General features: G+C 35.2%; 1 protein-coding gene across 1 annotated transcript in view; it reads left to right on the forward strand.

Annotated features, from left to right (window-relative positions):
• LOC132157362 (collagen alpha-1(XIII) chain-like) overlaps positions 1 to 15,286 on the forward strand; it is a 47,048-nt gene extending 31,762 nt beyond the window's left edge. Inside the window, exons 30-40 of the mRNA XM_059566696.1 lie at positions 39 to 83; positions 223 to 273; positions 450 to 476; positions 566 to 652; positions 2,220 to 2,255; positions 3,218 to 3,271; positions 4,025 to 4,078; positions 4,190 to 4,225; positions 8,109 to 8,195; positions 10,371 to 10,409; positions 12,682 to 15,286. Coding sequence (XP_059422679.1) covers positions 39 to 83; positions 223 to 273; positions 450 to 476; positions 566 to 652; positions 2,220 to 2,255; positions 3,218 to 3,271; positions 4,025 to 4,078; positions 4,190 to 4,225; positions 8,109 to 8,195; positions 10,371 to 10,409; positions 12,682 to 12,714 — 549 coding nt within the window. The 3' untranslated portion in view covers positions 12,715 to 15,286. The remainder of the gene's footprint in view (positions 1 to 38; positions 84 to 222; positions 274 to 449; positions 477 to 565; positions 653 to 2,219; positions 2,256 to 3,217; positions 3,272 to 4,024; positions 4,079 to 4,189; positions 4,226 to 8,108; positions 8,196 to 10,370; positions 10,410 to 12,681) is intronic.
• Positions 15,287 to 16,952: the final 1,666 nt, after the last annotated feature.

The raw sequence follows: 16,952 nt of genomic DNA on the forward strand, positions 1-16,952 counted from the left end.
TGGTAGAATTCAGTATTCCTTTTTCATAATGTCTTCAGGGTCAGAAAGGTGAACCTGGGGAGAAAGGAGATAAAGCAGAACTGGTATGTGCACACTATATAGCTGCGGATTGCACATGTCAGAGGCTTTTATAGATAATAGAGCCCCTATGTGTTTCATAGGTTTGGGAAATATATTGAATGAAATGTCATAATGGGAACTCCCTTATCTGATCTCTCTCAGGTCTATGGGCCTGCTGGACCTCCAGGACCTGCAGGGCCAGTTGGGCCATTGGTGAGGACAATGTCTACTTCACAAAAGCTTATGATAACAGCAGACATATTACATGCATATCTGTGAAGCATCAGTGCATTTTTTCCCATTTGATGGTGCATTTATTACAAGAAATTCATTTTAAACACTTCAAAATTTCTTCTGATTTCTAATATTTGTTCATTTTTGCTTATCAGGGACCTCCAGGTTTGTCAGGACCAAAGGTAAGTATTCCAAACTAATGTAAAAGATAATGTTATTTGTCTTCTGCCATATGCTAAACAGGGCATTAAATCTCATATGTTCTTTTTAGGGAGAGCCAGGAATAGGCCTGAGAGGAGAGAAGGGATCACCTGGACAGAAGGGAGAGAAAGGAGACAGGGGCCATCTTGGACTCCCTGTAAGTATATTTCTGATTTTTATAATTAAGTTTTTGATACTTGATAAACATGCATTGCATATATAGTCAGTACAATGTAAGATAAAAAGCTGTCCGGTCTTTCAAATCACTCATTATGATAAATGAATTGAGTACTTCATACCTATGATACCAGTGCATAATTAATTTGATAGTTTTCATGCAATCTTGTCAACTGAATCAAGGTGTTTTTGTCTTTCCCGAGTGCAGCGTTAGTGGAAAAGCATGTTTTGTGTAAGGTTTGTGCTTTAGCACCCCCCCCCCCCCCCCCCCATTTAATGCAAATATCAATGTGCTGCAATTTCATGTGTCTTTGTATCTAGGCGTCATGGTTCATGGCTAATTGCCGTCACATTGCATGAATCAGTGAAATTACCCACATCATATATACAATTGTTATCATGTAATAATCCTGTCACATTGTTTTACACACATTTTAATAGATCACCAACAAGTTCCTGATGGTTTCAGATTACTGTGACTGATGTTCATATTATTATTACAAAATTCTGTATGTGGTTGTTTATAAAATGTTTTCTCTCTGCACTGTAAATAGCATGCTATAGGTTTTGTTACTATGAATTTCAGGGGTCTGTTCCTGACTTCATGTCTAGTGTATATCTATGGTGTCAAAGTCATTGATTAACTTATTCTAGTCACATCATCAATGGCACAGTAACTCCTTGACTTTTGTTTTGAATCTGAGATATAGAAATTGAGATATCAAGAAAGTTTTCTTAATCAGCATTTTTGTCTTGATTTTCAGTATAAAAAAAGTTAATAAAAAAGCATTTTAAACAAAAACCTCACAAGATTGTGGTACATATATGTTTAAAGCAAAAACTATTTTGAAATGTAGTAAAATAGGACACAAAATAGCGCATTATGCAATTAAAAAAATAAATTTGAAGTAAAATAAAAATAGTTTATTGATTTTTACCGAAAACAAGATTGAAATGCTGACATAATTTTAAAGCATTGTATGTTCATTTCTAGCACAAAAGCTGTTTGTTTTGTTAGCTTAGCAACATGCTATCATCAAATTTAACATAGCGGCATGCTATATCAAGTCTCCTGTCACTTCTCGTGACGAGAGCTAGCCTATTTGTGTGGCACGCAAAGTCGCTTCCTATGTATAGTGTTCCAGTTCAGTCACTTAAGAGGTTGTGTTTCACTCTGCCTTAGAAGGCAGCCGACGGCAATGTAGCTCACTAGGTTTTGGAACCGAACAACTATTTACAAGTATTATTTTTAGTTTTTGCATCTCTTCTGGAATGTATATGCCATCTGTTTTTTTTACCATTATCTATACGATTGAATGGACCGCTTTAAGTCCTGATTACTAGCTGTTATACGATAAGATGCTAAAGTCATGTTATAAGGAGTTACTGCTTGTCTCTCACACATCATCTTCAACACATCACCCCTCCATCAAAACTAGTGTTGTGTTTATGTGGCACTCGAGTCACTGCTTCACTCACCTCCCCCCACACTTCTCCCCTCCTCCCTTCCTCTCCTCTCGCTCTGTAACTGTTTACACACTGTCCAGGGGGCTCATGGTTTAGACGGCAGGCCTGGTCCAGTGGTGAGTGGCGCAAGACACGTTCCCATCATCCACCCCTCTATTTCCATCCATCCATCTCTCGTTTCCCCCTCCGCCTGCTTCTTTCTTTCTGTCTGTCTGCTTCCGCTTGAGCTGTTGCTTGCTTCTGTGTTTTGTGTCGTTTCTGTGTTGTCTAATGTTCAAGGCCTTGTTTAGATCTCTACTGAGGTTGCATCGGCATGAGTATGACTTTGATTTGACTTTGTCCCTAAGCCTGTTTGGCTGTTGCCTCTTGCTGTTTCTAGAGGTACCACACGCGGGTAACTGAAGGGGAGCATGGCCAAACACTTATAAACATTTCTCTCTCCCTCTCTCTGAAACGCAATTTCTCCTTCTTTGAAAAGTATGCACATTGTGCTCGACCAAAGTGAATAATCCTTTGCATTTCATGCCGTCGCAGCCCTCTATACCTTTGTAAAAAATATTCAGACATGCTTGACCTCTGACCTTTCAAAGGCTTAATTCCCTCCAAGCTTCAGAGCTTTATTTCATTCCATGACAAGCTTTGATCTTGTAATGCCATATCAGGAGAGAGCATGATGGGATGCGGCTGCATGAACAATGATTTCATGGCATACAACTGTACAAATGGCTGAAAAGCAAGACTCCTGAAAAAGCAAGATGTCTAACAGCCCTTCTGTTGAATCCTCTCCAAGTCATGGGAGGAAAATGGACGATGGATTCGCTGTTGTATTTACTTGTGTGTCTGTTTATTTCCACTTAGATCAACAAACTTTGGAGTTTTGTGGAATTCCTCTGCAGATTGGTCCTCGGATAGCTCTTTTTAAACATATATAAGGAGTTTAAATTGCTCTTAGTCGGCTCAGAAAAGTTTGTTGATCTATTGGTGCTCAACACTGATTAGTTTCTCTCCCTCTCTAAACTCCTAACCCACCGCCGTGCCCTCTGTTGAAGCTCACGCTGGTCGTTTTCTTTGTTCAAAGGGTCTGATAGGACCAGCTGGAGTGCCTGGGCCTGCAGGACCAAAAGGAGAAATGGTTAGTGATGTAAAAACAATTTAGAAACAAATGCATGAGGCTTAAAAAAATGGGTATTTCTAGTATATGAAGTAAATGAAGTATAGTTTGAATCACAAATAATTACATTTAGTGTTGGGGAAAGTTACTTTTAAAAGTAATGCATTACAATATTGCGTTACTCCTTCGAAAGGTAACGAATTGCAGTACTTAGTTACGTTTTATGGAAAACAATGCATAACGTTACTTTTGTGCTATTTTTTCTCACATTGGCTTTAATAGCAAAAAAAAATAATAAAATTTTACGTTGTATTTTTGGCAGCTGTAAAAGCCCTTTCACACCAAAAGTGAAATGAATAATCCTCAGCCTGAAGGAAGAGCCTAAAGGAAGAGGTGTGAGTGAATAAATGGGAAAACATTTGCATTACTTATTTGAAAAAATAACTCAAATATTTAATTGTAACTGAAAAGTAATGCATTACTTTACTAGTTGAAAAAAGTAATCTGATTGTGTAACTCATGTTACTTGTAATGCGTTACCCCCAACACTGATTACAACATCGCTTAGGTGATAAATAACTTGATCAATTGTTGAATTATTAGATGTTTAATGCACATGCAAGATAGTAATGCAACTAGTTGCTTTGTGTGTGTTGTCAGTTTTTCAATGGCCTGTTGTCAGTTAGTTAAAATAAAACATTCACTGATTTTGTGAGTCCAGTGTTCAATATAGTTTCAGTATAATGCCACTATAATGTCTTTTTTACTTTACAGGGGGAAAAGGGTGATATGGGAGTAGCTGGACCAATTGGGCCTCAAGGCATCCCTGTAAGTGCTGTACCAGAGCTCACTTTAACATTTCAAATACTATAATGTTTCCATATAAGTGCATTGAAATGAAAAATGGACCATCAGTAACTTCTCTCCCTATTCATTCAGGGTTTAGTAGGACCACCAGGATTAAAAGGAAACCGGGTAAGATTATAAAAGCATTCTTGATTGTTTGTAGAATATGTTATTGTGACTTTAAGGGACAATAACATGAGTCCACTTTCTTAAAATAAAGGGATGGATGATATTTCTAAACCAGCATGAATCTGCCAAACTTTAAGCGTTAGCTACCGCCCATTATAAAAAAAGGTTATTTAATTTGTTAAATAAGATATTATGCAAAGTTAGCTGAATTTGTTATGATTTATTTTATTAATGAGACAAGCAGAAGCATGCTGGGTATAAGAAATTAGAATGGCTACTGCTTACTGCTAGAACATATGTGTACATATACAGTGAAGTCTAAAGGTTTGAAAATAAGAACATTAAAATCTAAAATGCTTAAACCTGAAAAACAAATGTTATGCTACAAATATTGAGAAAAAATGCAATTTCTGTACTATTTAATTATCATTAAATAGTCATTAACTAAAGAAGAAAATTTGTGTGATCAGGTGACTTTTTGTTCAGATTAAAGCATGCCCTTTCTTTCTCAAATCATGATGAATAAAGCATCAGGATTTACACATACACAAATGAAATTTGAGTAAAATGTATTAAAGTAGAGAATTTATATTTAAAAAGTATTACATTTAAAAAATGCCACTGTATATGTTCATTGATCACTATTTCAACATATATTCTTATTTCAGAACAGTATATATGTTAATCCTTATATACATATATTTATTTGCAATTATTCTCTTTGTTTTTGCAGATCTTATTTTGTTAGTATATAGACACATTTAGAGTATGTGGACTATATATATATATATATATATATATATATATATATATGCATGATTAACACAACAGCTGATGTATGATATAAATGTTAAAATGTAAATGTTAATGTAAAAGTTAAAATGTTTAGCAAAAGAGCTATTATTATTTCAAAAATGAATAGCCCATTGGTTTTCTATGCTTTTCCTATGCTTTCATCCTCGTAGACTGAATGCCTCGATCCTATTAACACTAATTTCCTCAGTTAATGACTGAATGTTTGCCACCTTGAATGTCAGGACATGTCAGTGCTCCTCCCAGCATCCTCCTCTGGCCATGTAGTAGTAAACAGGACCAAACAAATCAATCAACTCTTGGATAATTGTGCTCAGTGGAAGGTGCTGTGCAGGACCTTTGGACACGGTGCTGTTTTTACTCTTGTCCTTTCCTTGTCTTCCTCTCTTTTTTTCCACAGGTCTTCCTATCCCCTTTACCTCCCCCCGCACCCTGGCCTGTGTCCGTGGCTCTTTTTGCTGAGTCGGGCCGGGTCGTCCTCTCTGTCCCCTTCTCACTTGCTGGCCTCCTCCTGCTCCTCCTGCATCCTAATGTTGTAGCCTGGGTTAATACTCCTCCTCTTCCTCACCTCCTACTTTTGTTCATATCCTTCACTGACCTCCCTACCAACCTGCATTCATTTTCTCCCAGTTATTCTAATGCACAGAGTTCTTATTGTTCCACAAGAGCCTCATCTGGATCTCTTTTGAGAAAGGCACAAAACCAAGCAGTGTGGGAAAAGGCATTATGTCAGTGCGGAGCTCATTTTGACATCCTGATGAGAGAGTATATAAAAAAACCACAGCCAAAAGTTCAGAAACAGTCTTATAGAATCAGTATTTGTCAAACAGGATTAGAAAATGAGCTCCATGTTGATTCATAATGTAACTCCACTTGGATTTTTTTCTTCTCCCTCCATTAAGTGTTATAATAACAGTCATGATGAGGGCTGTGCGGAATGTTAGAACTCTGTATCCTAGCTTGGATAGATCCCACTTTGGAAGACTTATAAAGCTTAAATGTAATAGTTTCCTCTCAAGAACCATTCAATTCGCGTGCAGACTTGAGGATAAATCACGAAAAACACTCTAAAAGCAGATCTGGTTTTAATTAGTTATAAAACATAGGGATGTTGATTAAACTGTTTTAGTGCCTCTTCAGTTTTATAAATTAGCCTTTGTAATTATATTTCATTGACTCAAGAGTTCTATATGGAATCAATCACAGATTGTCTATTCATTGGAGCCAACATTTCATGTCGATTTTGGGGAATAAAAATATAGTGTTCATCCCATTCAGAAGTGATCACCCAATAAGCTATTGACTTCAAAGGTTTAAATATAGGGCTAAAAAAACCTAGTTGGAATGACCCTATAATATAGATGCCATGAAGGCATTTATCATTTATCTGTTTAAAAGTTTGGGTCAGTAGTTGTGTGTCTTTTGAAATAAATTAATACTTTTATTCAGCAAGGACACATTAAATAATAATAATATTAATATTAATTAAATATTAATATTTAATTATATTTAATTTTACATTTCTACTCATTAAAGCATCCTGGTAAAAAAAAACAAATAACAGAAACAGTTATTAAGAATAGTAATAATATTTAACAATATTGCTGTTTTACTGTTTTTAATCAAAAATTAATTTAGCCTTGAGACTAAACACTTCTTTTAAAAACTTAACAAAAATCCTACCAACAGAAACTTTTGAACTGTAGTGTATATGTAATTTAGACAAATAAAACAAAATAAATAAATAAATAAATACATAGACTCCCATGGGCATGACCTTTACATAAGTCAATCAACTTTATTCATTTTTGAACAGTTATTACGTTTAATAAATGTGCTTTTAGAATTTTTCCCTCATAATTATAATTTTTGCAAATAAAAAAGTCAAAGTGATATAAAAATCCTTTCACCTATATTGGTTATAATAATAATAATAATAATGTAGAAATATATATTAAAGGTGCCATAGAATGCATTGTTACAATATTTTAAATTGTTCTCTGATGTCCCCAGAGAGTGTATGTGAAGTTTTATCTTAACATTACTTCCAAATGTAATTTTTATATACAACATTCCTATTTACGATCATTCTGGTAGCACATGAAGGCAGAATCAGTAAAAAAAGGCAGAGGCAATGGTAGCTTTAGCAGCATTAGCCTTACAGAGAGCCAAGAAGCTCTTTTGAAAAACAAAATATGAGGTGTGATGCTTATTTTGTCTGAAGTCTGGACATTTGCACACATTGGTATCGATCGCTCTTCAGAAGCAATCTGTGCACAACTCCAGAGCTGAACTGACCCTCGTTTGTCCGGTGTAAATTGATTAGCTCAAGCATATAGGACATTTCCATTTTTTATGGGACACTTCCTTAGAAAATGAAAGTTAACCACCATGTCCTCAGCAGTCTATGGAGACTCCTATGTTTTGCTTTTACTTTTAATGGCTCTTTGGCGCTGACATTTTATCACCAGTAGCTACAGCAAGAGAACAGTAATAGCAGACCGCTGCTTCTCACTCAGGCCTGTGTATATGCTAATAGGGCAGAGAGCATCACAAATGGGCGGGACTTTCCCCGAGTATGACGTCATAGTGAGAAACCTAGAACTGTTAGTGTGGAGAGACTGGTTATGATTTATTAGGATTATAAAACAATGAGTGGGTGGATTTTTACCATTATAGGCTGGTTGTTTTCACACACTGTGGCCACACAACTGTGTTCAAACACCTTATAAAAGTGATTTTTGCATTCTAAGGCACCTTTAAATATGTATTGTGAAAAGCGCTTTACACTATCCAAATAGATGTGCATTAAATGAATCAAGTAAATGAAAGTCTGCACACTAACCACACTGGCTGATCTCCTTCTCCTTAACCCCTTCACTTACCCTCCTTAAATGATTCCACTACTCATCATAGCTCCATTCAGAGACACAGCTACTCTCAGAATGTCTTAAAGAGCATCTAAAGTCTCTTACAGTTATTCACAGTGACGGTGCTTTTCTTACTAGTACTGCTATAGTAGACTAGGAGGACTAAAGTCTGACTTTTTTGAATGCACTGTTGTTTGCAGGGGGAGAGGGGCAAGAAAGGCAACAGGGGGGCCAAAGGGGATAAGGGAGACCAAGGAGCCCCCGGATTAGATGCTCCGTGTCCGTTGGTATGTCTTTCGTTCAACGTGCAGCACTAAGGCAAAAGGAGACTTCCTGAAAGCCATGTCTCCTTATGTCTTTGTGTAATAAACACTAACAGATGCCCAGAAGAGTTCTGGTCGAAGTCTGTGAATTACAATGAATATAAAAAATAGAGACTCGTGCATTATATTTGAAATATTATAGATGGGGATTTGAATTAAAAATGACTAGGCACCAGAACTCTCAATGGGATGTTTGCTTTTCAGGAGTTAGACTGACAGGAATATGGTTCTGCTGAACACAGTAGGATGGAACCACTAGTTCAGTAACCAAATGATGTGAGTTTCCAGCCCTGTGGATGCAGCAGGTCTCTTCCTGTCAGTCTCGGGTCCAGAGTGCTCAGACGCTGGAACAGAGCGGCCAGTGTAGCTGGACTACAGGATGTTTATATGACTGATTTCATGAACAGGGTTTCCGAGGCTTTAAAGGAGAGAAAGGTGAACCAGGGCTGCCAGGCCTGGACGGGCTAGATGCCCCGTGTCCCGTGGTATGCTGCTGTTTATCCCTTTCCTTATTCTGCATGCTTCCTTCCTTCCTGAACCAGTAATGCTTTCTAATTCCATAACGTTTCAGCATAGCATGTTTAAGGATTGGAGTGAGTAGAGTTACAGAATAGGACAGAAAATTCTTGCATGCATCAGTGTTAATATCTATAATTAATTCTTTCTATATATTTTAAAGGAATAGTTCCTCTAAATATTAACATTTACTCACACTTCATCCAAGGTCATCAAAGATGCAGATACTTATGTTTTTTCAATGGAACAGATTTGGAGAAACGTAGCATTGCATCACTTGTTCACCAATGGATCATTTGCAGTGAATGGGTGCCGTCAGAATGAGAGTCCAAACAGCTGATAAAAACATCACAATAATCCATAAACAATCCACACCACTCCAGTCCATCAGTTAATGTTTTATGAAGTTAAACAATTGCTTCGGGTTAAAATACTAGTCTGTAAATCTAATAATACTTCCTCCAGTGAAAAATTCCAATCCACTGTTGTCCTCTCACATCAAATTCCACATACATATTTGTATAGAACTGCTTTGTAATGTTTTTACCTTGTAAACCATGCTTGGTCTGCACATATTTCTCTCCTGATTCAGATAACTATTTCACTGGCGAAAGCAATATTATGGATAGAGGACTCATTTAGCAGTTTGTAAAATTCTTGATGAATTTGTTTCTTACAAACACTCAGATTTCACTTCACAAGACATTAATTAATGGACTGGAGTGGTGTCGATTACTTGTGGATTATTGTGATGCTTTTATCAGCTGTTTTGACTCTCATTCTGACGGCACCCATTCACTGCAGAGGATCCATTTGTGAGCAAATTATGTAATGCTGAATTTCTGCAAATCTGTTTTGACGAGACACACATTTTGGATGGCCAGAGGGTGAAAAAAAAATATATTCCATAAATTTTTAGCCATTTTAAAAATGTTTCAACCCAACTAATTGATATATATAATAAAATAATAAAAATCTGTAACACATAAGGTTTAACTTTCTAGATTTCTGTTGATTATGGATGAAATATGTAGACTATTTGTAAAATAGGATTGTTGCTACTTAACTAGTTAACTTTGTTAATATTTAACATGACTGCATGTGTTCCATTTTCATTTCACTTATCTTTGTATTCAATATTCTTACACTAACCCACATTTTGTCTAAATAAACCTTCACTACATTTCACCACATCTGTTTCAGTCCAGTAAATTGGAGCATCCTGGGTCACCACAGAAATCTGCATGAGGGAAAGTGTTTACTGGAAATACATTGTTGCAAAAAGCAGGCATCTTGACTGGTCATTGTTTTCAAGGATAACATTTCACCTGATTAAATTGTCAAGAATGAAAACACTTTGAATTGATAGAAATATCCAAGTGTATACTGCAGATGGAGATAGAATAGTATAATTATTATAAAGTTGCCACTATGTGTTTATGTTTGTGTGCACGGACAGTCATTTATTGATTGACTGCAGAGGGGAAATGGAAATGTAAAATGCAAAAGTGACTTTTGAAAGGATTATATATATATTATATGTGCACGGATACGGATATGTCTCCCTTCTCAAGAAAATGACGAATTCTTACCGTTCTTCACCACTCCTCTTTGTTGTTTTAGGGCGATGATGGTTTGCCAGTACCAGGGTGTTGGAATAAAGTGAGTTCTATTGACTGATCATATCAATATTTCAGTTTTTAAATAATTTGTGGCCATACCATCCTTACTATGATAACTCATAGTAAGTCATATGGAGGTATTTGTCATATTTTGCAATATTTGTCATATGGAGGTATGGATTTAAAGTGAATATATTAATAGTCATCTATAATAAGTTTAACGATAATGTAATACCAATTGGTTCAGAAATTATTTAGAGCATTACTCAGTACAGAACTAAACATTTTCTGTCTGCTAATATGATACTTTATGATCAGTTGTTTAGTATGTGATTTGAGATTTACTGTCGATTCAACATTTTAAGAATAACTCTATACCTCCGTTTGCTCGTAAAGTGTGTGCTCGAAAATAACTCAATCTTTTTGCCTCTTGTTTTGCAGTGACATTAATTCCTGAGTGCCATGTGTGATTGTAAATAGAATATTTATTTTTGTACTTTTTTTGCCATTGACCTGTTATATTGATAGAAAATACAGCAAACCATAAAAATACTGACAGGACTTTTGTACAGACGTTTATTTTTATTACTGGTAACGTTGTTTATATAATGGACTTTATACTGTAACTATGCATTATGTCAAGATGTTTTTTTTTTTATGGAGGAAAAATATACTGTGGCAGCATATGCATGATATTTGTGCATTATGTTAACTGATAAGTGCCTATTAACTTATTGTATCATGGTATTTTAATGTGTTGTGTGGGACCACGCTGCACTGATTAGTGGGGCTGGAGTTACAAATTGGCCTTGTGTTTAAGAGGAAACCCTTTGCTCTGAGATTAACATGTTCACACCACACCTAATGAGCTTACACTGTAAATGCAAATGTTTACTGAACATTAAAATGACTTATTTCAATGTCCAGACTACATGGGGTAGAAATATCAAGTCAGTTGTTTTATATGAGTTTCAGTGCATAAATTTTGAACATTTGCAATGCATGGCTCGTTAAGTGAGTTTTCTCCATATTCACCTGCAATTCTTTGCAAAATATATTATTGCGAAAACTGAATTAATGAACAGCTTTATATAAAGAAAACCACACACAGTGCTTTGCCTTGATGGGTTTCATGTAAATATAATATGCCTATAAACCTTGCCCTTTGAGCAGCTATTTTTTTCTCTATCTTTATTCTTATTTCTGGCAATTTAATAGCATAGTCGATAAATGCAAGTTACATGGGCAATGAATTTAGTCTTAAATTATCTCGTACATATTGCTGCTCACTGTCAAGCACATGTTTGTGTTTGTTAATAAGCATCAACACAACCATTCAAAAGTTTGGGGTCAGTATTTTTTTTTTAAGATAATAGTACTTTTATTTAGCAAAGAGGCATTAATTAAACTGATCAAAAGTGGAACTTTCTAACCAGCAAATCAGCAAATTAGACAGATTTCTGAAGGATCATGTGACCGTTAAGACTGATGCTGAACGCTGAACATTTAGAATAAATTACATGCTTATACGGTTATTTTAAATTATAAAAAAAAATCACAATATTACTGTTTTTATTGAACCTTGGTGAACATACAGTACAGTAAGTGACTTCTTTCAAAAATCTTACAGACCCCAAACTTTCGAATGGAAGTGTATGTCCCATTTTACCTCATCCATAAGTAAAAATGAAGAGTCACGTGACATTTACATCATAATATGTTTATTCCCAACAATAATTTTGTTTTATGTTCATTCAGTGTTGAAGTGGATTGTGTAGGATTGCTGCTGCTTACATTGACAAGCTATTCAGGCTCTGTTTTGCCACTTAATATCAAGTTAAGCATGGTTTGTAATCACATGTCTATAAACATTTTATCTGTCTGTAATACCTCATACTAACATGTGCCTTAATGCTTTTACTCTGCCAAAGTAGTCAACAATAATGTCAAAGAAGCTATGCTGTCAACATGAGGAATATAAGATAATAAATGGCTGTAAAAAGCCAAAATGTTTTTAAACACGTCTTAATTATTCATATGTTCTCTCTTTGATTTGATATCCTAAGAAGATTCTCATTTTTAACTCTTTGTTTGCATGGCTATGACATGACGTTTACAGAGAGACTAAGAAAAATTAACACCCTCAGGATGTTTACGTGCTGAAGTTGTGCTTGTTATTGTGACGCGCATCTGACGAAAGTGTGAAAACTGCATCAGTGGGTTTCAGGATTGTGTTATGTTGTGTGAGGCCTTCTCCGTACGTCACTGCTGCAGATGTCCACTACAAATATGTATGTTTCTTTTATTAAAAGGGTCAGAATCCGTTCCAGCTCGCCAAGAAGTAAACCCTGCAGTGAGATCCATAAGCTTCTGCTTCGATTTCCTTCATAAGCAACAAAAAAACTTGAAGGGGTTTTGGGAGAGCTTTGAGTTTGGCCTGCTCTTTGGTGGCTCTTTGAAGGGTTTAGTTTCCTGTATAAGTGTCCTGTAGTACTAAAGGGCTCCAGGGGGCGGCAGATGCGAGACTGGACTACAGAAAACACGAGGATGCAAGAAGTAGCCTGTCATTTCTCCAAGTTTTACACCTTTTTCTTTCTCTTTTATATTGTTCACTATGTGAAAGAAACATTTTAGCACATTTCGTTCCTTGTTGATGACGATGTTAATAATGTTTGTGATCAGAGGATCCAGCGCAGCTCGTTGAACATGCAGATGTGGTCTTGAGTGTCCTTGTGTTTCCAGACAAACCAAAGAAAGACAAAATCTTTGATGATTCCTGATTCAAACTATCACTGCCGTCTGTCGAGAGTTGCAAGTAGAATGTGACCTCACACTTCACTCATATTCGCTTTTATTAGTAGTAGCTATTTAACATGCTTTGCATTATGCATTTCATGTATTACAGTACATTCAGATAACATAATGTTGTAGTCTGCCTTTAAAAACTGAGAATAGAGCAAGTCGTACAGCTGAAAACAAAGTAAACATGAAAGACTATCGGAACTAATTCGAAATGCTCAATGTACAAACTAAATGTTACTTCACAAAAACAGTATTCGAAAATTGCAACATGGGCATTTGATGGTGTTGCAACATTTCACTGCTGTAAACATAGATGTCAATGCTGACTCCATCTGTATATTTTGCCAACTCTTTGAAATGCAAATAACTGCATGCAGTTTGTTTGAGTAAATCTATTCTTACAGGAATGCCTGTACTTTTCAAAATGTATTGGGGCAGCTAAAGCAACAAATTTTAACCAGCAGTGACGCATTGGCCATTTAATTTATCATTGGTTCAGCACACGTTTGAACTCAGATAAACCATTTGTTCATATGAAGTTTTTATGCCTGAGTAGAGTAAACCTCTTTTTTTTTTTTTTTTTTTACATGAAAGCTAATTTTGGTTGTTATTATTACCAGAATCACAGAATATATAGTACTGCTCTGAGATGACAACACCACATCAACCTTAACAGAGTCTGTGAGGGAAAATCACCTTTAATTGCTTTTAAAATTGTAACCTGGATTTAAAAAAGAAAAAAAAAGGAAATTTGATGTGGTCTCATATGTACCAGCAGCTATGATTTTTTTAACCTAATGCAAGCATTCCTTATATTATACTTTGACTGTTTCAGAAACAATTGGTTGTATATAAACCCACTGTAAATGTTGAGTTCAATCAAATCTTCCATTATGTCGATTTTAATAGATTAAGGTGTTATCCAGATTATTTAAATTAAACACATTTGCATTCAACTCATTAAAGTCTGAGTATAGGTTATTGTTTTCACGGTAATCTGAAATAAATACTAAAAAATTGAAGATAATGTTTATTTGAAACTTTGATTATTGGATTATAAATGACTGAAAATCTACTTTTATTTGTTTTGAAGACTTAAAGTTGAATGATATATGTGTAATAAATCAGCGTTTCGTAGTGAAACACTTAAAAATAAAGGTTCTTCAGTGGGTTATTGGGGCACATTTTCAAGTTTAAAGTCTTGACTACTGTATATGATATTCTGGAGATTTAGAAAGCTCTTGATTGATTTCTAGGATCTTTAAATCACAAATCATCAGTGCATGAATAATTTTTTAAAGAACTGGCATTAGGCTGTGTATCATACCGATATATGGTGTCAGGCTGTAAAGCCCTTTAACTGTTACCTTTATTTTTAAGTGTGTTGACATCTGTACATTTACAGACATGCATTATTTTATGCCAGCAGGTGGAGAATAATTAATATTTGCAGCACATTTCAGATTATAATAACTGCCAAAAAGAAGAGAAATACTTTTTAGTTGTTATATTCTCAAATTTGTTGCATGTATTACTCATTCTGGACCCACTCACATAATGCTCAATTTACAATGCTCAAAAAACTGATCTGATCTAATGTGTTCTGTATTAAATTAGCATTGGGTGAATTTTTTTTATTTTATTTTTATTTTTTACTTTAGAGCATGTTGTAAAGTGTTTTTAGTTTTATTGTACACAAGGCATCATTTCTTTTTTCTCAGTATAATTTTGCACATTGAAGTGTGTTTGACTTTTTCCATGTTTTGAACAAGAATATAATATATGTACTGTACATCATGCGTTTTCTACACATTTCCCTTTTGAAGAACATTGTGATCTTGTATTGTCCTTTGTACAGTGTGCTCTTCAAATAACGTGTCACTCCAATATAAATATCCTATAGATTAAATCTGCGACACAGCTTTTAAAAGAATACAGCAGTTCACCCGAAAAAAGAAAATTTCCAAGATATAGACAAGTTTGTTACTTCATCATAATAACAGATTTGGAGGAATGTAGCGTTGCATGACTTTCTCACCAATAGATCCTCAGCAGTGAATGGGTGCCGTCAGAATGAGAGTCCAAACAGCTGATTAAAAACATCACAATAATCCACAAGTAATCCACACCACTCCAGTCCATCAGTTTATGTTTTATGAAGTGAAATCTGAGTGTTTGTAAGAAACAAATTCATCAAGAATTTTATAAACTGCAAAATGTGTCCATCAATTAACATCCTGTAAAGAGAAAAGCTGCATGTTTGTAACAAAAAAAATACATCAAGACTTGTTTTACTTGCTAGAATATGACTGCATAATAATCCATTATTTCTATTGTGATGTTTTATCATCTTTTTGGACTCTCATTCTGACGGCACCCATTCACTGCAGAGGATCCATTGCTGGCCAAGTGATGTAATGCTGCTTAATTTCTTCAAATCTGTTCAGATGAAGAAACAAACTCATCTACGTCTTGGATGGCCTAAGAGTGAGTAAAATTTTTTAAAAAGCTTAGATTTTTGGGTGAACTGCTCCTTTAAATATTCACCTCTCTTTGAAAAATCTTTTGATCCAGCTTTTTTTTTCTTTTTTTGTAAGATATTTATGTAATATACATACATATATATATATATATATATATATATATATATATATATATGTGTGTGTGTGTGTGTGTTTGTGTGTGTTTGAATAGTCAGTTATTTGCCATATTATAAATCGACCTTTAATGAGGAGTGCACTTTCAAAGCAGCTGTCAAGTTCAGCTAGGAACATAAACCAAACTTGTCAGTTGTAGTTTCTGATGCCAGTTTATTCTTGGATCATTCTGATCTCTGCATCACACACTGCCTCCGTGAGCACTGCTGTCTTTTAGAAGAAGTTCAGACTTTGTTCACCTGCTGCTCACAAACACCGTTTTCTTTACGTTTTTCATCAAGTGTGTTTCATACCGAGAACATCAAACATTTTGTGTGCTATCTTTAATGCTGTTGTATGTAATGATAAGAGGGCATTTATTTCTGTGCTTGTACAGGAAGTGCAAATGTAAGATAAATTGCAACCACTTGCATGGTTATTATGCAGCTACTTGTAGTCTGACTAACATGTTATGGTCTGTTTGACTAAAGCTTGACTTTAGGGTTATGTTTATCTTTTCCTTCCTTTTGCCTTCTTTAAAATGTTCAAAATTAAACATTGAATAAATATGTCAAAGTTCATTAAATTGTTAATTCAGCACATGCTTCTAGAGAAACCAACATTATTATTTAACGTTTTGTTAAGGTCTCTTTTTTTCAAAATGGAACAAACATTTTATTTATTTAGTTTATTTATTTTTTAGCTTTTTGTTTGTTTTTAAAAAAAAACAACATCAACCCTGTATTATCCAGTGAAATAAAGGAAATGGAATAATCAAAATGCACGGACTGAACTGTTCTGTTTAACAAACAAATTGTGATTTTAAATAAATTACAAATCAGAATTTAGGCAGATGACCGCAGAGAGTCTTGACACAATACCGTTATGTGCAATATTGGATAATCTGGAAACCATGAAAAAAGAAATCCAGAGACATAAATAAATAAATAAATAAAATCAAAAGACTGTGTTTATCGGTTATGACGGGTTTGTTGCGGTCCTGTGTAATGCTGCTCTGTCGCCGCTAGATGTCAGTAGAATGAATGGTTAGTGAGCGCTCGAGCGCTCAGCCTGTGATTGCGCCGCTCAGAGAGAGAGAGAGAGAGTGAGAGAGAGAGAGAGAGAGAGAGAGAGAGAGATCGCTA

The sequence above is a fragment of the Carassius carassius genome, chromosome 14 (assembly GCF_963082965.1).
Source record: "Carassius carassius chromosome 14, fCarCar2.1, whole genome shotgun sequence".
NCBI lineage: Eukaryota > Metazoa > Chordata > Actinopteri > Cypriniformes > Cyprinidae > Carassius > Carassius carassius.